This window comes from Plasmodium chabaudi, assembly GCF_900002335.3.
Source record: "Plasmodium chabaudi chabaudi strain AS genome assembly, chromosome: 5".
Lineage (NCBI taxonomy): Eukaryota > Apicomplexa > Aconoidasida > Haemosporida > Plasmodiidae > Plasmodium > Plasmodium chabaudi.
The window spans coordinates 176,578-201,570 of NC_030105.2; the positions used below are offsets into that span (position 1 = coordinate 176,578).

The 24,993-nt window shown below is 25.3% G+C and overlaps 8 protein-coding genes across 8 annotated transcripts; 5 read left to right on the top strand and 3 right to left on the bottom strand.

The window, feature by feature from the left end:
- Window positions 1–57: 57 nt before the first annotated feature.
- Window positions 58–735, bottom strand: PCHAS_0504400 (flagellar outer arm dynein-associated protein, putative; the record flags this gene model as incomplete). Its single annotated transcript, XM_016800102.1, has 3 exons — window positions 58–174; window positions 271–456; window positions 733–735. 3 exons carry the CDS (start codon window positions 733–735, stop codon window positions 58–60), a joined length of 306 nt encoding a protein of 101 aa, XP_016655149.1.
- Window positions 736–1,723: 988 nt separating this feature from the next.
- On the bottom strand, window positions 1,724–4,447 carry PCHAS_0504500 (conserved Plasmodium protein, unknown function; the record flags this gene model as incomplete). Its single annotated transcript, XM_016800103.1, has 3 exons — window positions 1,724–3,517; window positions 3,614–4,194; window positions 4,282–4,447. The coding sequence occupies 3 exons, from the start codon at window positions 4,445–4,447 to the stop codon at window positions 1,724–1,726; spliced, it is 2,541 nt and encodes an 846-aa protein (XP_016655150.1).
- A 1,405-nt stretch (window positions 4,448–5,852) lies between these two features.
- PCHAS_0504600 (cytoplasmic dynein intermediate chain, putative) lies at window positions 5,853–7,883 on the top strand (the record flags this gene model as incomplete). The annotated part of the gene is made up of 1 exon (XM_016800104.1): window positions 5,853–7,883. The coding sequence occupies one exon, from the start codon at window positions 5,853–5,855 to the stop codon at window positions 7,881–7,883; it is 2,031 nt and encodes a 676-aa protein (XP_016655151.1).
- Window positions 7,884–8,166: 283 nt separating this feature from the next.
- Window positions 8,167–9,680, bottom strand: PCHAS_0504700 (rRNA (cytosine-C(5))-methyltransferase, putative; the record flags this gene model as incomplete). The annotated part of the gene is made up of 2 exons (XM_738721.2): window positions 8,167–9,471; window positions 9,576–9,680. The coding sequence occupies 2 exons, from the start codon at window positions 9,678–9,680 to the stop codon at window positions 8,167–8,169; spliced, it is 1,410 nt and encodes a 469-aa protein (XP_743814.2).
- Window positions 9,681–10,180: 500 nt separating this feature from the next.
- Window positions 10,181–11,458, top strand: PCHAS_0504800 (ribosomal silencing factor RsfS, putative; the record flags this gene model as incomplete). Its single annotated transcript, XM_738719.2, has 1 exon — window positions 10,181–11,458. The coding sequence occupies one exon, from the start codon at window positions 10,181–10,183 to the stop codon at window positions 11,456–11,458; it is 1,278 nt and encodes a 425-aa protein (XP_743812.2).
- A 440-nt stretch (window positions 11,459–11,898) lies between these two features.
- Window positions 11,899–16,765, top strand: PCHAS_0504900 (conserved Plasmodium protein, unknown function; the record flags this gene model as incomplete). The annotated part of the gene is made up of 3 exons (XM_016800105.1): window positions 11,899–11,967; window positions 12,058–12,180; window positions 12,272–16,765. 3 exons carry the CDS (start codon window positions 11,899–11,901, stop codon window positions 16,763–16,765), a joined length of 4,686 nt encoding a protein of 1,561 aa, XP_016655152.1.
- Window positions 16,766–17,846: 1,081 nt separating this feature from the next.
- Window positions 17,847–21,498, top strand: PCHAS_0505000 (N-acetyltransferase, GNAT family, putative; the record flags this gene model as incomplete). The annotated part of the gene is made up of 3 exons (XM_016800106.1): window positions 17,847–21,074; window positions 21,166–21,361; window positions 21,455–21,498. The coding sequence occupies 3 exons, from the start codon at window positions 17,847–17,849 to the stop codon at window positions 21,496–21,498; spliced, it is 3,468 nt and encodes a 1,155-aa protein (XP_016655153.1).
- A 542-nt stretch (window positions 21,499–22,040) lies between these two features.
- Window positions 22,041–24,827, top strand: PCHAS_0505100 (dihydrolipoamide acyltransferase, putative; the record flags this gene model as incomplete). The annotated part of the gene is made up of 11 exons (XM_016800108.1): window positions 22,041–22,295; window positions 22,399–22,465; window positions 22,567–22,914; window positions 23,029–23,108; window positions 23,204–23,238; window positions 23,328–23,420; window positions 23,505–23,585; window positions 23,668–23,719; window positions 23,839–23,876; window positions 23,965–24,424; window positions 24,516–24,827. The coding sequence occupies 11 exons, from the start codon at window positions 22,041–22,043 to the stop codon at window positions 24,825–24,827; spliced, it is 1,821 nt and encodes a 606-aa protein (XP_016655154.1).
- Window positions 24,828–24,993: the final 166 nt, after the last annotated feature.

Consider the following 24,993-nt stretch of genomic DNA (forward strand, 5'->3'; position numbering starts at 1 on the left):
GTCATTTAAAAAAAGCTATAGTTGTGACAAAAGCAAGTTTAGGAATACCGGCATTGTTTAATCTTTGTCCTTGTCAGCATATGGATTTTGAACAACGATTAGAGTGTAGTCCTTGTCTGGTGCTATCATTATTTCATGTTTCTTCGATCGAAGTCGCAAGAAACTTATATCATTCTAAAGGAATGTAAAAATGAAACGAAATAAGTTAAGAAGCGCATATATATATTCTCCGCTAAACACTCTCCATATATTTTTTTTTTTTTTACAAACCTGTGGGTCAAGCTCTCTTATTATATCTCGTGCTTTTGTTGACAACTGTGTAAGTAAAGACGCATGTAAATCAGATTGCTGTTGATCAAAAGTACTTTTTATTATTAATCCTTCGTTGTTGACTACTAAAACTCCTACTACCCCTCTATAGCTTTTAATTCGATTTAATATTTCTTCTGATTCACTCTAAAACGAAAGAAATCAATATATATGTGAAAAAATATGCACATACATGTTCCATATTTTATAGAATACAAAAGGTATGTTGTATAAAACACTTATTATTGTTACATAAAAAAATAGTAAATATGCATATATTTAAATCAGCTATATCGTATTTACTTTCCCATTAATTTTAGTTTGAAAACTCAAATTTCGTTTTCCTAATTTTAATAAAATGCAATTATTTGCATATTAATGGAAAATATCATAACCTTTTATTATTATAATTTTTTTTGTTACCATTTTGCTTTTGTCTTATCAATTTAATTGTGCCAATTCTCCGTTTTTCCGAAAAATTTTAAAAATTCCTTTCTCTTATTTATTCAACTTGTAAACTTATACAAAACATAACAAGCTCTAATTTTAACTAAAATTATGTAACGCCAAAAGAGGTAAAAAAATACCTTCCTATACGTAGCATATATATATACATACACGTATAGAGACAATTATTTTTATACAAAATTATCCCTTTTCCTAAGGTATCATTAAAGGAAGTTCTTTCCTATATAATATGGCTTGTGTGTGCAAAAAAAAAAAAAAAAAAAAAATTATTTCTATTTTTTCAATTTTTTATGAACAAGCAATAATTTTTTATGCATTTTTTTAGTAAGCAATTTATACGCAAAAATCACAAAATTAAATAAAATATATAACAAAATAATAAATAAAATATTAGCATAATATATGCTATATAATAAGATGAAAATGCACGCGATGCGTCTTTTCCTGTTTTATAATATTAGAACATTTGTATGGTTCCAAAATTGGAAATTTACATTTCTATGTATCCTTTATTGCACAATTTTTTATGCATTTTATAGCTAATTTCATCTTATATATATTTGATTAAACCACGCTTTGCATATTATTAATGTAGAATTGAAATTTCTTTATTACGTAAAGTACATGAATATATAAAAATACGCATAGTATAGGAAAATATATGTACATATAATATGCATATACATGCTTAGGGAAAAATAATTAACCAAAATGCGTACTTAGTATACACATTTTTATACTTAGTCGCATATTAACAAAAAAAAAAAAAAACATGAACAGGAATAAAAAATTAAATCATATCAAAGCATTGAATAAAAAATATTGATGGACTAGAAAAGCTAATACAACTGTACACATATTAAAAAATATAATATTTAAGAATATTTTTATTTTTTCTACACTTAGCTCTCTTCCTTTAATCAAATTTTACATAAATATTTAGTCTTTACAAATGTTGAAACAAATCAAATGAGTTGCTATTGCTGCTACTGTTTCTATTGCCATTGCTAGCTCGACTGCGTCCATTAGTGTTTCCACTTCTTTGGAGTTCCAAATTTGAAATGTTTGCATTGTTGCTTATTTTTTTATTGTTGGAATTTCCAGCACTACTTCTACTTCTTCTACATGCATTACTAGTGACCTGATTAATCGGTGCCTTTTTTGTTCCAACTAGCGTTTGACATTCTTTTCGGCTTTTTATTTTTTCTAATAATCTAGCTATATGAGGAGATTTTACTGAACGGGTAGGAAGTTTCATACTTTTTCTGACAACGTTAGGTGATGTTGCATCAAAATATCCAAATTTATATTGATCAGGCATATTATATAATTTATACTTATTAATATAAGAATCATTTTTTTGATACATCTTTCTATTGTCTATTATTTTAGAATTAATACCATGCTTTGTCATTACATTACTTCCTTTTATTGGATCATACTCTTCAATGTCAATACTGCTACTACTACTTTCTAAAGTTTTATATTCTTGTTTCGCTAGCAATTCTTTATAATAATTTACTAAGTCTTCCTCTTTTTTTAATTCAATATCGAGCTCTTTATATTGATCAGCATATTTTATTTTTTCATTTTTTTCAAAGTCTATTTTTTTTAATTCATATTCGGATATTATATTTTTTGAATATATGTCTACATCTTCTTTCATTCTTTTCTTTTCAGTAGAATTAATATCAATTTGATTATTTTTTGAATTATATAAATTTTTTGTTTTTTCATCATATTCTTTATTTAATTGTGCAATCTCTATTTCCATTTTTGTTTCTTTTTCTTTTAATTTATTTTTTATATTAATTGTGTTATTATATTGTTTATTATATTTTTCTTCTAATTCTTTAGTTTCGCTACTTATAATTAGTAAACTGTTTTCATATTCTTTTTCTTTATCTTTAAGATGTGTTAATTCATTATTTTTTGATTTCATTATATTATCTATTTCATTTTTTTCCTTTTCTTTATCGTTTATTTTTGCTTGTAATTCATTTACTTGCATAGTTGTGTGTTGGAGTTCTCGTTCTGTTTTCCATATTGCTTCCTGTTCTTCTGTAATATGTTTTCTTAATTTTTCAAGGATAACTTCTAGCTTATTTACAATTGTTATATTCTTATCGTAAGCTTCGTCCGTTTTAAAGATGTCTACATTATCTGTACATTGTATATCATCTAATATGTTTCCTTTCATTTTTCTTTTTTCATTTATTACTAATTTTTTAATTTCATTTTTATAGTTATTTATTTCTTCATCTATGAAATCTTTTTCCTTTATAAAATCGTTCAGAATATTTTGATTTATTTTTTTTTTTTCATCTTCTATTTTACCCTTTAAAATATTTTCTTCACTTATGATCTTTAAAACTTCTTCTTCTTTTAATAAATATTTTTTTTCTAATTCAACTAAATCATTTTCTAAATTGATTAATTTTTCTTTTTCCTTTTCTTTATCTTCCTTTGTTTTTTCTATCATTTTTGTTACACCTTCTATTTTTTTTTTTGAATCATCTAGCGAATCCTCTAGTTCAGTTCTTCGTTTAATTGTCCCCTGCAACCCCAAATTTATCACATTTAAATAATACTCTTGTGATGATATTTGATTCTCTAAAAATCTACTTTGAGATTCCAATCTGGAATTTTCTGAACACATGTCGTTTTTATTGAGCATGAGGTTCTCCAATTGGTACTTCAGTTCCTTTTCGGTGAGGAACAACCCCTTTTTGTTGTCTTCCTAAAGAACAAACAGAAAGCCGTAAAAAATGTAGGCGAATTTAAGAAAATTCGAACAAATGCAAGCAAATGCAAACAAATGGATGCACGAACTAACCATCTCTTTTGTCTGGTTGACTAAATTTTCTTGAGAGGCGGAAATTCCCAATGTAGCTTCGTTGATTTCATTTATTATTCCTTCCTTTTCATCACACAACTTTTTGTAATCATTTTGTAAAATTATAATTTTTTCGGAATTTAAATGTGTCAAAATTTGAAATGATTCTAGTGCTTCCTTATGCTGATTAATTTGATAATCTATTTCTTTTATTTTATTAGATATGCTAGTAGATTCATTGTTCATAAAATGGATATTATTTTCAATTGTTTTCAATTCTTCTTTTAGTTTTACATTTTTTTCTTCATTCTCTTTCATTTCTGAATATTCTTTTTCTTCTATGCTTTTTAAAACCTTCCCAATTTCATCTGCCTCCTCATTTTTCTTTTTTATATTTACTAGAGAATTATGGAATATTTTAAAAAGAACATTAAAATTTTCACATGACTCATGAAAATTTACATTTGTATCAAAATAATAGTCACAACTCTTTTTACAAACATCTCCCACTTTTTTTAAAAAAAGGTACTCATTCTCGATTTCCTTATTTTTTGTCTTGTTCTGTGATTGTATAAAGCAAACTTATGAAAAAGAAAAAAAAAATATATATATGTGCACCATTTATACATGCACGTGCATAAATATGAAAAATTTAAGCTTAGTAGTACTTGTGTTTTTTGAGTTGTCGGCAAACTCGATGAGGGTATCCATTTTACAGTTAAACTCTTTATTCACATTAATATTACATTTTTCATAAGATTTACTAATAATATTCATTTTATTTGGATTCTCCAAATTTAAGTCATTTATCAAATAACTATCTTTTAATGACATTTTAAAAAATTATAATGTATAACCACGTGGTGTTCATATAAATTATGACAATGCAAGGTAAAAACAAGTAAAATGTAGCAAAAAAAAAAAAAGTTAGCTAGTTAATTTTTTTTTTCTGAACAAAAGACAAAAGCTGTATATATCTCGATTAACACACACAAAATAAACAGGTATAAAAAATATAGAGAATAATGACAAACCTACAAATAATACATCAAAAATATCGAACATATCGAAAATATCGAAAAGACAAATGACCATAATATAGACTAATGCATATGTGATAAAATTATTAAGAAAACGCCTAAAAGACAGATTAAATATTTTTAAAGAAATACCTGAACAATGAATTGTTGGTATATATAAGTTCCTACAATTTAGGTGTATGTACATATCAGGACAAGTAAAATAGCATTATACTCTTCATTTTTGTTAATCAAAAATTGTAAAAAATGTAGCCCCCCTTGTAGAAAATTTATCAACTAGATTATCATCATATTTAAAAAGGAAAATAGGTAGCAGATTGGCATGTACCATCATGTTATTATAAACCTTATTTTAAAAAGTTCATTATAATTAGGATATGTTTTGAAGAATAATTTACACACCTTATAAATTGTATACCCATCTAATGATCTTACATTTTTTAATAAGCATAAAAATAAACTCTCCTAAGTTTACAATTTTAAAGAAATAAAAATTGTTTGATTAAAAAAATGTAAGAATATATTTCAACTAATTTATATATTTCTATATTTACAGGAAAAATATTTGTGGATTTTCCTAGTTATTCTCATATGCAGTTATTTTTAATTTTTTACATATATAATAAGTTCTTTTTTCATTTAAATTTTTTTATATTTTTATTAAAAATATTCTTCAAAAAATAAAAAGACTATTATTATTTTTTAAGGGAATGTAAATAAATTTTTTTGTTTTTTTTTATTGTAGCATTAGACTTATGCAAATTTTTCACGAATAATTCTACACATAAAAATATGAGATAAAAGTTATTTAAAAAAGCAAACATATAAAAATAAACGAAATAAATAGAATAAGCATATGTACAAACTTAGGATTATGAAAACATTTTTTTTGCTTCCCTTTTAAACATAAATATGTATGTGCGTGTATACAATTTTCCCTTGTGTGCAATTCACTACACTTACAACAAGTAGTTTTAATTTGTGAAAATAACTATATAAATAGAAAGAGCTCAACAAAATTGATCTTAAGTATATTTGTATAGATCAAATTAAAAAAGGGGGTTGTCTCCCTACATGATTATTATTGCATATATGATTGAAAAAATAAAATAGTGACCAGTTAAAAAAGCGAAAATATATGCCGAAATATATGCACATACATATAACTGATTTATATAGCCAATTTAGACAAAACTAAAATGGATAGTGATGTGGAATATGATATACTTAAACCAATTGATGAAGAAGAAAGAATAAGATTACAAAATAAGTTAAATGAGCAAAGGATAGAATTAGAAGAAAAAAAAAAATATTTGGAAGAATTAAAAAAATCTAGCGAAAATGGAATATTAGCTAGTAGTAAAATCACAAATATTGAAAATATTCCAGATCCTGATGAAATGGTAAAAAAATTTATTGAGGAATTACAAAAGGAACAGGATGAAGATGAAATAAATTCGAAGGATCAAATAAAAGATAATAATCATAATAATATAAAACATATTGAAAATCATCGAATTAATAGAAATGCTAAATCAGATATGTTTCATGCAAAACAAAGATCTATTGAAGAGTATGTAGATAAATCTTTTCTGTTTAAAAAAAAAGCATCTGTAAAAAATTTTAATTTTAAAATTAATAAAATCAATGAAGAAAAATCTATACACATAGAAAAAAAGATGATAACAAATTTTGATAAATCAGTTCAAGTCGATATAATATCTGAAAAAGATGAAAAGGGTTTAGACACAAAAAACAGCATAAAAATTGGTACGAAAAATGGTTATGAAAAAACAAGGGGGTGTCAAATTAAGCCAACAGAAACGGAAAAAATAATTGGCGATAAGGCTGGAAGTGGCAAAGATGAAAATGACAAAGATGAAAATGACAAAGATGAAAATAAACGCGATGACGACGAAAGCGGGAGTCCAAGAATTGACGAGGAAAGACAACGTAACATAATAAAGAGTAAAAGCTTTAATCAGTTTATCGAAAAATGCTCGAAAATAATAGAAAGATATATGGGGGAACAAGAAATGTTTAATGCTACACTAAACTTTGATACAAACAAATTTAAAAATAAATCGAAAGATTCGGAAGATTGTGAAAAATTAAAACTTATAAATAAATATTATTGTAAAACATATACTAATAATAGACCAATAACAGATGTAAAAACATGTAATATATATAGTGAACTATTTTTAGCATCTTATGGTGCATCTGAAACAGGTTCTTATAATGACCCTGATGGGTATGTACTCGTTTGGAATAGCTTAATGAGTAATCGACCTGAATATACACTTATATCTCAATCACCTGTATGTACATGTTTATTTAATAAGTTCAATCCATATATAGTTATAGGAGGTACTTATACAGGTAATATATTATTATGGGATATAAGAATAAATCAAAAAAAATCTATACATAAAACAATCTTATCTTCTCAAGGGCATTTACATCCTATATATTGTGCAGAAATTATAGGAACACAAAATTCACATAATTTAATAAGTATCGATACAGATGGGAGATTATGTAATTGGTCATTGAGTATGCTTACCTATCCATCTGATATTGTTGATTTAAAAAAAGCAAATAAAGAAATATCATGTTCTTGTTTTTCATTTCAAGAAGGTGAAATAAATACATTATATGGTGGAGCAGAAGATGGTTCAATATTCCAAGCACAAATACATGGAAATAAAACTGGAATAACAGAAACTTATAATATACATGGTGGTCCATTAACCTCAATGCAGTTTCATCCATTCATCGAAGGAATGGAAGATAATAATGATCTTATGTTAACTTCATCTGTCGATTGGACTTGTAAATTACTTAGTATTAAAAATCCTGAAAATGTTTTATTTACATTTGATGGATTTGATGATTATATAATGGATATAAAATGGAGTCCTGTACATCCAGGTATATTTGCAACATGTACTAGTAACTCTAAAATACAATTATGGAATATTTCGAACGATATTGAAAATTCTTATTATGAAACTGTTCTTAATGTAAAAGCAGTTAATAAAATTGCTTGGTCCTATGATGGAAAAAAATTAATTGCTGCAGATTCAAGCGGATTCTTAACATTGTGGAATACATCTAGTGATATATATCAACCTAGATCCGATGAAATTGCAAAATTTGATAAACAAATCGAAAAACTTAAGTCCAATTATACCGAATTTGATCTTCCCGAAGTGGAAGGTGTCTAACTAATAATAATATTTTTTTTTTTTTTTTCATAATTATGTTTCCCTTTTTAACTTGTTACCCATAAAATGGTTGCACACACCAAATTAGGAACAACCAACTGAATGATGGATTTTATTTCGTATGGAGGTAGTTCATTTGATGATACTCCCTCTATCGACATGCACAGTCTTTGTATGTATATATTTAAAACAGTGAATACTTTAAAAAAGTTAAAAAAAAAGTTGCATCAAAAAAATTGAATAACCCATTTTAAGGGATGTACAAAGTAAAAAATATTCATTATTATTTTCTGCACATTTTGCAAATGAATATGCCACGACAGTTGTCTCGGTTAGGAAATGTTCTGACGCATTTATCAGAAAATTCATATTTCCCATTTTTAAAAAGAAATTTATCTGTTCCAGCATTTTCTATATAAAAATCTAAATTTTTTTCGAGCACATTTTTTATGACTTGTTCATTTTCTTCTTCAAAAAAAGAACAAGTAGAATAAATAAATGTTTTGGCTGTTTTTATAGTTATCAATGCATGATTTAATATATCTTTTTGAAAGGTTGATAAATTTTTTATTTTATCTATAAGTGTGTTTGGAACTTTTGGAATTCTTTCTTCTGATATGTCAGAATAAATATTATAATTATTATATTTGTTGTCTTCTTCATTTTTTTTATTTTTATCATTTCCAATCTGTTTAGTTTGTAAAAATACTTTACGCATATTTTCCTTGTGAACAAAATCAGGCATTCCACTAGACGAACATGAAGGGTCTACAAATACAACATCTATATTGCCGATTTCCTGAAAGTCTTTATGAGTTAATTTTAAAAAATCACAGTTATATATTTTTATAATTAATTCATTATTTTTATGTTTAATATAATATATATTATTTTCATTATTTATAAATAAATCCCTTTTATCGATATCTATTTTATCTGTTTCGTTCATATTCTCATTAGTATAATAACCAATATATTCATTATTTTTTAGAATTTCTCGAATTAAGGTATAGCATCGTGTTTTACTTTTTTCTATACATATTAAATATCCTTTGTTTTTTAAATTGAGTAAGCTAAGAATTGCTTTACTTCCAGGTGATGAACATACATCAACAATAGTCATTCCTTTTTGTATATTCGCTGACTTAACAACTAAACCAGATGATTTATCTAATATTCTTATTTTATCATTTTTATAATATATACTATCTATTAAATCTTTTACCTTGCTTGTACATATTTTATATAAATTTTCAACATCCTCATCATTTTCTATAGGTAGCAATGTTTTTATTTCATTCACTATATTTGGATTATCATTCAAATATATTATAAAATATTTTGTTAATATATTTATTTTAACATTATTATTATTTTTTAAATTATTATAAAGTTGAAATATTTCTTTTTCTTTTTTCAAAATCTCTCTCTTTAATTCTCCTCCACCGTCAATTTTTTTTCGGTGTATTAACACACACAATAAAACAATTCCAAGATATTTGTTTTTGCAGATTTTTGACAAATGAGAGTTGTAAATTTCGTTAAATATATCCAAGTCTTCCATCGATTTATGAACAATGAAATATATCTGAAAATGTATAAATGTGCATATATAAGGATGCTGTATAATACATGCCCACATAATGTAATAGTAAAATAACTTAAATAATATGCATTCTCATTATCATTTACCTTTTTTATGGATTTATCTTCTTTTTTAAACAGAACATCCTTTATTCCATCTCCTTTTGAGCACTTCATCAACATTTGTGCAGCCTTCCTATAAATAAACGACATTGTATTTTAGCTATTCCTTTCTTTTTTCTTTTTTTTTATTATTTTGGTCACCTTTCGTAACCTTGAAAATGCATAACATTTATGACTTAAAAAATATTCCTTGTTAATATGGTATGCGCCACTTCCAAACAGCTAGCCGTATGGCACAAATTCGTTCGTTTAGTACGAACCTAAATATGTAATATATTTTTTGGCTATACAAAGTTGCGCATTTTTCGTTTAAATGACAAAAGGAGAAATAAACGAACACCACAAAAAATATACAAATAATTGAATGAATAATAAATCGGATAGCAAAACAACAAAAAAAAAAATTATTGCCCAGTCAGGTATTTAAAAAAAAAAAAAAAAAAAAATTATGGCTAGCGCAAAACAGTGTCGAGAATAACCTATGCATAATTTTTTTTCAATTCCGTTTTTATTATTTTTTCTCATATCACTCCTTCTTATATTATGCCTTCTATCCTCTTTTTTTTTCCATTTTCTCAACTTCCTCTTCTATGAATGTATTATGCCGTCCCAATGTAACCCGAGGGAAAACTGCCCTCCTTCACTTTCTTACGAAAAGATACATGAACAGCAATAAAATTTTTGACACACTAAAAAAAAAAACTGAACAATACAACGATAATAAGAATGGTGAAGGATTAAATGAGAATGGAGGAGAAAAAATAGAAATAATAAATATCGATGAAAAGGTTTTTCAACAAACAAATATAATGCAAGAACAAAATGATGAACATGCTGAAATTAAAGAAGATATAATGTATGAAAATATAAAATCGTTTAAAAATATGGATATTAAAACGTTTATTCAACAAACATTGGATTATTATAGTTCAAACCAACTTAATAAAAATGATAATTTTTTAGAACAAAATGGATATAATAATATAAGCAGCAAAAGTGATGGCACCACTAATGAAGTAGAAAATAAATATTCTTCTGAAATTTATAAAAATAGTAACCTGAATAACGAGCAGAATAATGACAAAAACGATTATAGAGATGGGAAAAATAATATGTATGAAGGAATGACACCTGCACAACGATTTTATGAAGAAAATAAAGACAAGCTAATGAAAGAATGTATGAAATATTATAACGAAAGAAATGAAAAAATAAATAAAAATAATGGAAATATAGAAAATCCAAATAATTATTATGACGAAACATATGAAAACGATTATTATAACTCCATAAGGGATCCTATTGTAAGACCCAAGGATAATTATTTATTTGATTATGAAAATGAAGAAGAAGATGAAGAGGGAAATGAAGATTTAGAATTAGAAAAAGGAATAATGCCAACAATAGAACAAGTAGTATCCATTTTAAAACATGAAAAAGTAAAAAACATTAAAATTATAGATTTAAATAAATGTGGAAGAAGAGATATAGGTATGTTTTTAATTTTATGTACAGGTAATACAGCTAAACATAATAAAAAAGTTGGAAAACTAATTAGTAAAATTTTTATAGATTTAGAAATACCATATATTTCAAATATAATATATTGCTATTGTAACAAATCAGATGATTGGATTATTTCTCATTGTGGTCCTTTAAAAATACATATAGTAACAAAAGAATTAAGAGATAAATATGATCTTGAAAATTTATTTCTATACCCTCATGAACATTTTGATAATAGAAATTTCCCTTCCTTTTTCGATTATACTCCTGGTATTCCTCCTCCATATATTGTTCGAAGTAACAGTACGTTGGACTCATATCATAACGACAATCTTTATCAAAAATTTATTGCCGATGTTTGAAAAAGAAGTAATAAAGGATAGCCGAAAAATAACGAAGAATTTCTAATTTAGCTACTTCAAATTAGTTGGAAAAAAATATTTATCTATATTTACCATGAAATAAACATGCACATGTAAGAATTATTTTATATATGACAAATATCGAATCATACTCTATTTTTGCAAATATATATAAGACACGCACAGAGATAAAAAAGCGGCATTGAAAATGACGTAATTATTATAAATTTTCCATTTTCTTACTATATAGAAATGTAGATAAAATTGGAAAAACATATTTGAAATCTAAATTAAAAATAATCCCAAACAAGGGAATGATTCCATCTTGAAAAAAAAAAAAAAAAAAAAAAAATAATATTTATGCCTTATACTAATGGGCAAGCATAGGCATCTTTCGGATAAACACAAAAGCAATCTGTTTATTTTAACTTGAAAAAATAATGAATGATCATACATCAAAAAAGAAAAATACGATCTCCGAAAGGATTAGAGAGACAAAGGAAGAAAGGGTAAATAGAAAAACACAAAAAAAATAAAAATTATAAGAATTGAAAAAGTTTATGCATCCCATTAATGGTCACGATTTTCAAACTGATCAGGTTTTAAAAAGGTTTGAAGAAAATAAAATACAATGGGAAAAGAAAAGCAAAATACTTATGGAAAAAACAAATAAAAAGGATACCCTTGTAGACCAAGGAGAAAAATACAGAGAAAAGAATGAGGTAACCTTTTCTAAAAAATGCAAGCATCCACATGTCTACTTCTTTTCAATTTCATTTCTTCATCCTACATTCACCTTCACTTAACCAATAGCTAAACACGTTACTGGAATATTTAAAGAAGGAAGATGAAAGAAAATTGCACTGGGAAAACAATTTAAGAATGGAACCTGAAAAAATCAAGTTTCAAAAAGCGACGAAAAAATTAAATATATACAATAAAATATCGAAGGGCAAACAGGACAATATATTTGATAAAGTTTTTGAAAAAAAACATCAATCGGAAGATAAAGAAAAAAATAATGAAGATTATGTTTATGTAACAAATAAAGATGCAAAGAAAGAAAAATATCAAGAAGTTATTGTTAATAAAATAAAAAATAATTTAGAATTTGTTTTGTTAAATTTTGCTATACCATTATCTGATGATTTATATGTTCAAGGGAAACCAATTGAAGAGGAAAATGCTGAATCAAATGTAATAAATAAACTTTCAAGCAACGAGAAAACCGAATTAGAGACTTTGAAAAAGGAAACGGATCCGTTGGGTCGAGATAAATCACAACAAGCTAATTCAGTAGAGCATGAAGAACCAATAGAAATAAATTGTTCCTGTATAAATATAGAAAGTAATGGGAAAGACATAATAAACAAATTTGTATTCCTAAAAAATATAACATCATCAACAATCATATATATAATAAGTTTAAAAAATAAAATGAAAATAAAAAATAATATATTAAAACTAAATGATGTACTATACTTTGATAAACAAAAAAATTATAATCTTTTTATTTTCCCAAAAACGGGATATATAAAACCTGGAGAAACCATAAAAATTAACTTTAATTTTATTTTTGATTCCTTTTCATATTCTGTTGGTTTGATTCAAATTAAATGTTTTTATAAAAATCAAATTTATAAAAAAAATATTTATATATCTATAAATCCATTTACTGAAACGTTAGACACACTTACAAATGGAAAAATAACACAAAGCGATAAAAAAAAAACAAGAAAATTAATAAAAAAATATAACAGCTTTAAACTGTTAAGTAAGTATAGTATTACACAAAATAAGATACAGTTTCCAAATAAACAAAAATTAGAAAATGTGATAAAATATATATATCCAGACTATAATATGAGTATATACGATTTTGAAAATTTTATGAAAAAAAAAAACGAAGACATAAATGGTTCGTTAAAAATTGTAGAAAAAAGCCAAGCTCCTACAAATCAATCGGATATAATATATGACGAACTAATCGGTAGCACCATTTGCCAATCCGATTTAAAAAATAATATAAATACTTTTTTTTACCACACAAAAAATAAAACTTTGCAATACATCAAAGAGTTGGGTAGTAATAATGAGGTCCCATTTTATAATTTGAATACACATGATTATATTAACTTTGAATCAAACTTATTTAATTATAAGTTAGAAACAATTTTAAGCGAACCGAATGAAATGCTACCTATGGTTTCATTTAATTTGTGGAACGATCATGAAATATTTTGTGAATCCCTCTATAATTACATTTCTCATTTTGTTGATTTTTGTCAAACCAGAGAATGCATGAGCAAAAGTCCCGATGGTAATTCCATATTTGCAAACAAAAATGATGAAGCAATTTTGGAATATTCAACCCAACCATCAAAGAGTCCAGATGTGCAAATCACAAGAAGTGGGACTACGAGTGGTCTTAAAAAAGGTGGAAAAAAAAACGGAAAAAAATGTGAAAAGGAAACTGATAAATTGATTCATGATCAAATTATACAAGATAGGGATCTACATAATAAGGAGTTTGAATCTATATATTTAGATGCGCATGCAAAAAAATATTCTACAGACTTTATGAATCATATTTATATTCAAAACAAGTTAAACAATTCACATATTTTTTATTTTTATAATTATTTTAAAATAATTCAATATATTAATCAGTATTTTATACTAGATCAGAATTCGTTTGATCCTAACTCATCAAAACAAAATGTCTTTATATATATGAATGCAAATTTGTGCAATAATATTTTTTTATATATTTTAGAAAAATTGGGTTCTGATTTTTCCCCTGAAAATGATACTAACATTTTAAATAATTCATTTTATGAATCTAAAATGAGAGGTGTTCTAAACAAGTTAACAAAACTATTTTCAGATTATTTCTCATCAATTCTTTTAAGTATAAAAAATAAAGCAAAAAATGTTTATGCATATTTAGGAGAGATAAAAATGGTGAAAGAAAAAGGAAATTTTTTAAACTCATTTTTAGTGGCATACTTAAAAGGGTTTATTTATAAAATGATGAAGAAAACATATACGATCCACATTTTAGAAAATAAAAATGATATCATAGAATATGTCGATAATGCACTTAAAGAAGTAGAGGAATGCCAAGACAAATTTAAAAACGAAGAACCAGATGCTCCAAGCACGATTGACAAAATTGACGAAGCAGTGGCACATGAAAACATCTCATGTAAACAAGGTGATTCCTTTTTTGAGGGGAAAGAAATATATGACGAAATTTGTAACTCCATTTGTGAATATAAAAATGGAACGGAATCAGACGATTTACAAAATGAACAAAGTAGATGTGAAGGAAACATATTTCTTATAAAGGACCACGAAATGTTTTCACAAATTGTCTATGAAAAATACACAAATCAAATGCAAACAAATGCAGAAAAGAATTTAGAAAAGTTCAAGGAAGCCAAAGAAGGTAAAGAAGGTAAAGAAGCTAACGAAGCTAACGAAGCTAACGAAGCTAACAAAGCCAACGAAAAGGAACGAAACAAAGCGGGTCTAAACAATTCGAAAGATAAAAAGAATGAGCGTAGTAAATCAAAAAAAAATAAAAAAAACAGCAAAAATAATAGTGAAGAAAAAAAAATACATATCCAACTTAAGGAAGATAAACCAAACCATGATGAATTAAGTTTTACAAATTTTCATTTTTTTAAAATGTTTGAAATATTGAATATTGAAATGTGTATAATAGATGATAGGGAAATATTAAAAACTTCGGGAATCCAATGTAACCATTTTTCTTCTAATAGTTTTACATTGATAAAAAAGAAAATTCCAAATAATGTTGAAATAAGAGTGGGATATACAATGAGACAAGAAGTTTATTTACTTCTCTACATATTTAATATAATATCTGTTGAGCATATCAATTTTTTATTCAACCATTTTATAAATCCAAACATACTATTATATATTGATTATTTAAAAAGTAATGCAAACTACTTCTTAGATATATTTAATAATGTTTTACAATTTTTTTTTATGAAAAATTATTTATCGAAATTTATTTTTGAAAACAAAATTCCACTATCTATACATCATGATCACTTGTTAGTAAACAACATGGAATCACAAACAGATGAAAAAAAAGAAACTTTAAATTTCTCAAATCAAGTTTATAAACAAATAATAGAAAGTTGGAGAACAGACAAGATCAATAACAAACCCAATGAAGATGCAAAATATGTATGTATCATATCACCAAATATAAAAAATGAAATTTTAAATTTTACAAATATAAATGAAATATCAGAATGGATAAAATTGTTAAACATAATTATTTTCTTAAACATTTCTGATGTTTATATTTATGGAGATCTATTTTTGCTCTTCCTATTTTTCATATATGACTCCGATATTTTAAAGGGACACATTTCTAAATCGACTGATGATGTAGCAACATTTTTTATGCACACAAACGGGGTTACACAAACTAGTATAAATCAAAGTGATGATGTAGAAAATGGTTGTTTCAAAATAATTGACATATCTAATATTCCTGAGCATACTTTATTTTTATTTAAATTTTGTATATTTAACATAATAGAGCAATATGAAAAATATAAGATCAATATACATTTTCCTTACGATATTTATGTAAAACAAAATGTTGGCACCGTTGAAAATGGTCAGTCTTCACTGTATTGCCTACTTCCTTATGGTGACTACAGTGCAATGATAAAGCATGCAAAGCAAGAATTTATAAAAAAATATAGCGAGCCTATTAACCAAACTATACAGAATAAACTAGCCAATTCGACCATTACAAGATCGGTAAATGACATCCTTTGTGATGATAGCAAGTTGCCTACATGTCATGACTCTTTGAAACAAGCAGACTGTCAAAATGGGAATAGTAATGAAGAGGAGGAAGGAGAAAAGCCTATAGTAGTTGGCTCCATTTTAAACATAGGATCCATTTCAATGAAGAATGTTTTAAAAAATGTAAATAAAAAAAATAAAATATTATGGCTATGTGGATCGTTTGAAAAATATATAAATAATGATAATAAAAATAGTATGGAAATATTTAACCATTTCTTAAATATATCCAAAAATGAACAACCCAATTTTGATAATATTGACAAAGATGGTCCTGAAATATATGTTAACAATTTATTAATTTTAAATAAAGAAATATATTCCTTATATATATATCATGCTCCAAAAGAATTGAATCTAAATTTTGTTTTTAACAACCATCATATTTTAATAAATATTTTCAACCATTGTTATTTCGCTCGTCAAAGTGTGCATAAAATAGTATGACCTTTAAAAGGATGTAGACTTTGTGTTGTTTATATATTCATGTAAAATGAAGAAAATGAAAAAGATTGCGAAGTAGTATGTTTTTTAATTTGCCAACCTATAGGCATACACAAAATGGTTTCATTCCAGCCCTTATCCTGAATTATTATTTTTTTTTTGAATTTTTTCCAAATTTTATAACATTTTCTACATTTTCAAATTTTTTCGTATTATTAATTATAAAACATGGCCATATTTTAGTTGGCAAATTGGGAAAACCCGTTTTATTTTTTTTATCAAAGTTGGAAAAGAATACACTTTGCAAAATGTCACAACAGCCAGTTATTTGCAGATTACTTATGCATAAAAAAGTTTCATTTTTCCATAATTTTTCCATAAATTTTTCAACAAATTTTTCAACAATTTTTTCCATATAAAGCTGCTTACTTTTTATGTGGTATGCATTATTTTATTTTTTCAAATTTTTCAAATTTTTCAAATTTTTCAAAATGTTCAAATTTTGCCAATAGCGTGTTTTATTTTTATTCGCAATGTTGGTTCTACCCGACGTTATTTTTATAATTTTCGCAATTTATTTGTTACCATTTTTTAACTAAAAAAATACGTTAATTTTTTAAAAAAAAAAAAGTTAATTTTAAAAAAAAAAAAAAAAAAAAAAAAGTTATTTTATAAGAATGAATATTATCCATTTTTAATTTTTATTTACTTCTGGTAATACTAGAAGTTTTGTAAGAGAATAAAAATTAACAAAATATATTTTAGGAATGTAATACTGATTTATGCAACTGTTTGTTTAAAACGTTGTGTTTTGATATGCCCACCTGTATAGTACATATACAAATATAAATTAAAATCCAACGCTTATTCATAAAGCTATTTACAAGTGGAAAGGGCTAGCACTAAATTTGTTTTTTTTATTTTATTGTTTGTATCCTATAATCACAAATTGATTAGCATAAATAAGTATATGCAAATTATTGAAAGTAAAATTATCAGATATAGCATAAGCTGTTTGACTGCCTACCCATTTTTAAGCAAAAATTTCGAGGAATAGCCAAGTCATCTTTTCACATTATTAACAATGAAGAAAAAGGTAGACAAACGGATCAAAACGCTTGTTGAGAATAACATCGCCATAGGGCAACGGAGTATGTTCTTAGTTATTGGGGATGAAGGGAAAAATGTTGTTATGAATTTTTATTTTTTGTTAAATCGGTTAGTTACTAATAGTAGGTCGCTTAATATTTTATGGTGCTATAGAAAAAAACTAGATTTCTGTACAAGCAAGAAAAAAAGATTTCGAGAAATGAAAAAAAAAATAAAGAAAGGAACATTTGACACACAAATAGATAACAATTTTGATTCCTTTTTAAATAATGCAAATATAAGATATTGTTTTTATAAAGAAACACAAAATATTTTAGGAAAAACATATTCCATGTGTATTCTTCAAGACTTTTCTTATATAACTCCAAATATATTATGTAGGTGTATTGAAACAGTAATTGGAGGAGGTATTATAATATTTTTAATAAATAAATTAGAAGAATTAAAGGATATATATAATTTAACATTAAATTATCATAAAAAATATAATATGAACGGTGCATGTAATGTTTATAATAATTATATTTATCGTTTCTTTCGATCATTAAATACTTGTAAAAATGCTATGTTTATTGATGATGAAATGAATATACTACCACTGAATGATAACCATTTAAGTATTACAAAAATATCTACTGAAGATTCACAAAATAATGGAATCATTTCTGCAAAACAAAATGATGATACAACATTTGAAAAGTCTGCGACATTAGGAGGGTTTTTATCACCTGATAAAAAATTACTTAAAAAGAAATTGAAATTTTTAGAGAATAAATGTGAAGAACTTGAAAAAAAACGGGAAGAAAGAAAAATATCGTTATATTCATCAAAATTTTATAATAATAAAGGAGGTGGAACAAATGAAAAAGTTAAAATAAATTCAGAAATAAATGGAACACAACCTATGCAAAATAATTTAAACGAATTAGATAGTGATGCTCAATATTCATTTCTTGATAAAAATATAATTAAACTTTTTAAAATATGTTTAAGTATAGATCAACTTGAAATTTTAATAAATATATGTAAAATATTACGAAACGATAATGAGAAAAAAAAAAACATAAAAGAAATATTATTTAATTTGTTAGCAAATAGAGGTCGAGGAAAATCTGCTACGTTAGGCCTAGTTTTATCTTTAAGTATTTATTTTAATTACAGTAATATTATTACTTGTTCAGGTAATAATGATAGTGTTCATACGATTTTTGAATTTTTAGACAAGGGGTTAAATATATTAGGATATAATGAATTTAAAGATTATGAAAAAATATATGTTAATGGAAAAATAAAAGAAATAATTATATTTAAAAATATAAAATATTTAAAACAAAAAATTCGATATCTAGATATAATTGAAAATGATAATATACCAAATTGTGAACTTATGATTATAGACGAAGCTGCATGTATACCTATAGATATATTAAAAAATAAAATAAAAGGTGAAATTACAATTTTGTCTACTACATTAAATGGATATGAAGGGACAGGAAAAACATTTACTTTTAAATTATTAAAGCAATTAAAAAAGAAATTTGTAACACAATTAACATATGATGATTTTAAACAAATCAAATATTTATATTTTGATAAAGCTTTTATAGATATAACATTAAAAAGTCCAATTAGATATAGTTATGATGATCAGGTTGAAAATTGGTTAAATAATTTTTTATGTTTAAATTGTAATGAAACATTTAGTATTAAAAATAATTTATTATCTTCTCCATCCAAATGTCAGTTATTTTTTGTTAATAAAAATGTATTTAAAAATTATAACACAACTAGCGAAAATCTTTTAAAAAAAATTATGACCCTGTTCATAACTTCTCATTACAAAAATACACCAAACGATTTAATTATGATATTAGATTCACAACAACATCATTTATTTGTACTCATAAGTTCATCAATCGATACAAATACATTATCTGTTAATAATATTGATCAGATTGATATTTATGGTGTTATTCATTGTTCTATCGATGGAATAATAGATCAGTCAAAAATAAAAAAGCTAGTTAAAATTGAAGACATATCTCAAATGGTAAATGAAAAAAAAGAAATAGACGATCAGGATGACACTAATGAAAATACAAAACAAGACGACAATGAAGAACAGGAGGTAAAGAGAAATGATGATAATGCTAACACAATAAGCAATCATATGTTAAAAAATGAAATTGAAGGAAACTTAATACCCTATATAATTAGCGATTATTTTAATTACTATTTTTATAACTATATAGGAATTAGAATAGTTCGAATTTCTATTCATCCATCTATGCAAAACTTAAATTACGGTTCAGAACTTTTAAAGAAGGTTTATGAATATTATAGCTTGTATAACGACCCAAAACGGGGCACTATTAGTAATAAAGAAGGTGCAAAAGAAAATGTTGTATTTTGTAAATGTTCAGGTGAACAAATATATTTTGATAATAAATTAAAAAGGATAGATTATATTGGTACCTGTTTTGGATTAACTAAAAATTTGTTAATTTTTTGGAAAAAAAATAATTATATTCCTGTTTATTTAAAACAACAAAAAAATGAAATAACTGGAGAATTTAGTGCATTAATGTTAAGACATATAAATCCTAAACTTAAAAATATATTTATAACTTTTTATTATGACTTTGTCAGAACTTTTTGTAATTTATTACCTTATTCTTTTAAAAAATTAGAGTCATTCATAATATATAATTTATTAAATGATAATTATAATTTATTGTCTAACCCTCCTCAGGTTAGTCGAGTAAACGATATAAAACAAGTTATTCAAAATGAAGATACAAATGTTAATATAAGTGAAAAAAATGAAACTGATAATGAATCGGAAGAAAATTTGGATCTTGAAGAGGATGATATGGTTACTTCATTTTATAATAAAAAAGAAAAACTAAATGAAGAAAACATTTTTTATTTTTTTCATACAAACGATATATGTCGATTAAAACGATATGTTTTAGAAAGTCGAAGTACACAAGAATTGTTATACTTAATGGATACAATAGCTAAACTGATTTTATTTAAAAAAGTAAAAATTGATTTAAGTATATTAGAGTATACAATTTTATATGCTGTTTCTTTTCAAAAAAAAACACTCACAGAAATATCTGACGAAATCCAAATTAACATCAACCAAACAAATGCCATCTTTAGGAAGGTGATCCATCGTTTCTACAACTACATAAAGGTATGTCCTTGTTTTTTTTCTTTCGCTTTTTTCTTTCGCTTTTTCATTCCTTCACTGTTTTGTCACTCCGTTATTTTCTTTTTCTTGTTAGGCCATAATGGAAAAGCAAATCGAAAAAGAGGTGAATGAAGAATTTGAACAGAAGTTAAAAAAAAAAAAAAAACGGTCCGTAAATGTTGAGCTTCCATCAAATGAATATGCAGAAGAATTAGAGCATATTTCTAATAATATAAAAAAGAAACAGAAAAAAGAAAAAATGGCACTCATTCAGGAACTTAACTTATCAGGTATTCACTAGATTTGATAAAGCCATACTACAACATTTCGCTTGATTTTTTCTCTTTCTATATATATACCATCTTTTTCTTCAACCTTTTCAGGGCCCATTAAAAGGAAGCAAATAAATATAGAAGACAATGAATGATGTCAAAATTGGTTTAAAACATTTTCATTTTATTACATTTGTATGTTTATTTCTTTTGGTCATTTCTTCGTGTTTATTATATGAATTAATTTTTTTTGTGGCATATAAAAATAAATAAAAAAAATACAAATAAAGGTCACTATTATATTTTATAGAATTATTTAACAAACAATATTTTTATCGGTATATCTCCGATTCATATTCCTTTTTGTTTGCATTACGACACTCTTTTATTATCTCTTTTAAAGAACTATTCTTGTATATTTTTAATTCTCATATTAATTAGCTATTTAAAAAAAAAAAAAAAAAAAAAAAAGCTTGCTGGCTTTTCTTTTTATTATATATAATAATATGCATTAATATGTAATAATATGTATTAACGTTTTTGTGTAGCCAAAATAAAAGAATACTCAACCAAATTAATGTTGTTTTATATATTTACAACATAATAAAAACATATACATATATAGTGTATTTAATATTAATAATAATTGGAGTTTGTGTGTAAAACTTTTTATAACACACACAAAAAAAAGGTGTTCATGTTGTATATGGAAATGATTTATAAAAAAATGATGCGATACTTTATTTTTTTTCTTACGTTTTGGTTACATACTTATAAATGCATCAAAACTAAAAGAAACTATGGATTTGTAAGCTTTAATAATTTGAGAATACCTCATGAAAATAAGCATGCTCTTTACTCGAAGGTTGAAATTAAAATGCCTGCGCTATCTAGTACCATGACGAGTGGCAAAATCGTCCGGTGGAACAAAAGCGTTGGAGAGTTTGTCAACGTAAAAAATGAAAAGAAAACAAAGCAAACAAAATAAATATGCATAGTGACGCATAGTTTTATACCCGCTTGTCTCTACATATATATACTTCTTTAATTTTAAGGTTGGTGACATAATTATGACAGTCGAAAGTGATAAAGCGGATATGGATGTCGAATCGTTTGATGAAGGTTCGCATGTGTACATACAAGTTTGTACTCCTAATTGGTTGTTCATATATTTTTGTAATATGACAAGAGTGTAGACAATTTTGTGCATATTCCTTTCTCAGGATATTTAAGAAAAAAAATAATCGACGAAGGGTCGGAAGCAGGTGTTGGAGACGTACTAGGAATTCTAACAACGGAGGAGGGCGAAGAGGTGGGAAATGATGAAGTAGGGAGTGATCAAGTAGAAAAAGAAAAAATAACGAATGAACAAGCGGAAAACGAAGTGAAAGTAAATCAAATAAGAGATGATGATGAAAAAAAGGTGTACATTCCACTAATGCAAAGTAAAAAAAAGAAAGCAAGAATTTCCAAATGGTTGTTTAAAGAAAATGAGTTTGTGAATAAATCGGATGTCATATTTCACATTGAAGATGACAAAAGTACAGTCGAAGTGGATAGTCCTTATACAGGTTTAAAATTATGCATAGAGAAAAAATGTCTCTTACTTTTGTAATGCAAATAATATATTTACATATAAATAGGGCTATAAATTTATATGTCTTAATTTCTTATTCCTTGTACAGGTGTAATAAAAAAAATTTTAGTGAACGAAGGAGAACTAGCCGATTTGGAAAAAGAAGTTGCCATCATTTCAGCTCAAGAGGTTAAATCAGTTTTCTATCTTAGCATTTTTCAAAACATAATTTTTATTCGCTTTGTTTAAAAAGTTAAAATTATTTCATTATTTTTTTTTGTTAGGAAATATGCGAACTGGAAAATACTCCTATAAATTTGTATATATAAAAAATGAAATATTTTTTTATTATTCAAAATAAATATATAAATGTGTTTTCTATTTATTTTGTCTTTTTCCTTTATTTAGAAAAAGCGAAATAAAAGAACATGATGTAATAAGCCATTTCAAAAACAAATTAAATGACACTAAAGAAGGAAAAAACTTTTTAAAAACATTGAAGTAAGTATAAAAAAAGTAGGAATTTAAAATAAAATACATTTTAACAGCTAGCCAAATAATAATATTTTTTTTTTTTTCTAAAAGTTATGAAACTGAAAAAATACTCGAGGAAAGACTCAAATTAAGTAGTGATAAATATTATCAAGATATCCACAACTATTTTAGGTACCCCAAAAATAAGAAAAAAATAAATACGTCCATTTGGACTAGCTTTAATAAATATGCATTTTATTTCTTTACTTAATAGGCCTTCTGAAGTAGATCAACAAAATGTCAAGGGGCACACACAGGACAGCCAAGTACAACCATAACCACGACCACAACAACAATATGGCATATGATTTGCTACTCTTTACATACATATACTTCTTCTCCTTTACAGTCACACGAAAAAATGGTATTACCTTCTGCCATCGAGCTTATGAAGAAGCACAAGCTAACCCCCGAAGATATCACGTAATCAAAACGGAAAGCGCACCTCATGCATGTTCATCTATGTCAATCTTTACTTTTTATACGACATTTTTTGGCTTTCCCTGTGCAGGCAGACGAAGATGCCAGACAGGATTACCTACGAGGATGTCGACCTGTTTCTCGAAAAAAAAAACGTTCCGAAAACAAAAGATAACACAAGAGTAGAAAACAAAACAAGAATAGCCAAACTAACGAATATTCAAAAGTCCATAAAAAATAATATGATGCAAACATTAAACGTTCCAGTATTTCGAGTAACACATTTAATGAAAACTTCGCAATTACTAAAAATATATGAACAAGTCAAAGATAAAATAAGCATGTCAGTAATATTAAATAAGTGTGTATCATTGGCTTTACTTAAACATCCATTAATCTATTCAACATATATAGATAATGAAAATGGAGAGATTATGTACAACCAAAATATAAATATAGGAAATGCGTTAGGCCTTAGTGATTCCCTACTAACTCCAGTTTTAAAAAATGTCGATCAAAAAGATATATATACCTTATCAGGAGAATGGAAAGTAATACTATTAATAATGATTTATTGTTTTATTAACATATGGTTTATATTATTTCATTTTATTTTTAAAAACTTTTAATTTAATTTTGTAGGAGCTTGTAAAAAAAGGAAAAAATGGAACCCTATCAGCTAATGAAATGTCTGGAGGTAATTTTTTTATTTCAAATTTAGGAATGTTTAACACATATCAATTTGATGCAATCTTACCCAAAAATGTATCATGTATTTTATCAATTGGTACGAATATAATTAGTATGGATCAATTTGAAGATTTAAAAATAAATAAAGGAATAATGATGACCTTAACATGTGATCATAGACATATATATGGATCTCATGCTGCTACATTTATGAATGATCTAGCAAATATTATTGAAAATCATATCACAAATATATTTTTATAAAAGCCTACTTTTTTTTGCGTATCTTTTAATGTAGAAAATTATTTTTTTTTTTTTTTTACAACCTTTTTAAAAAGTAAAAATTTACCGAACCATTTAACTTATAAAAAAAAAGGAAACACCAATGAATATTTCTATACTTCTTTAAAGTGTAAAAAATATAGGAATA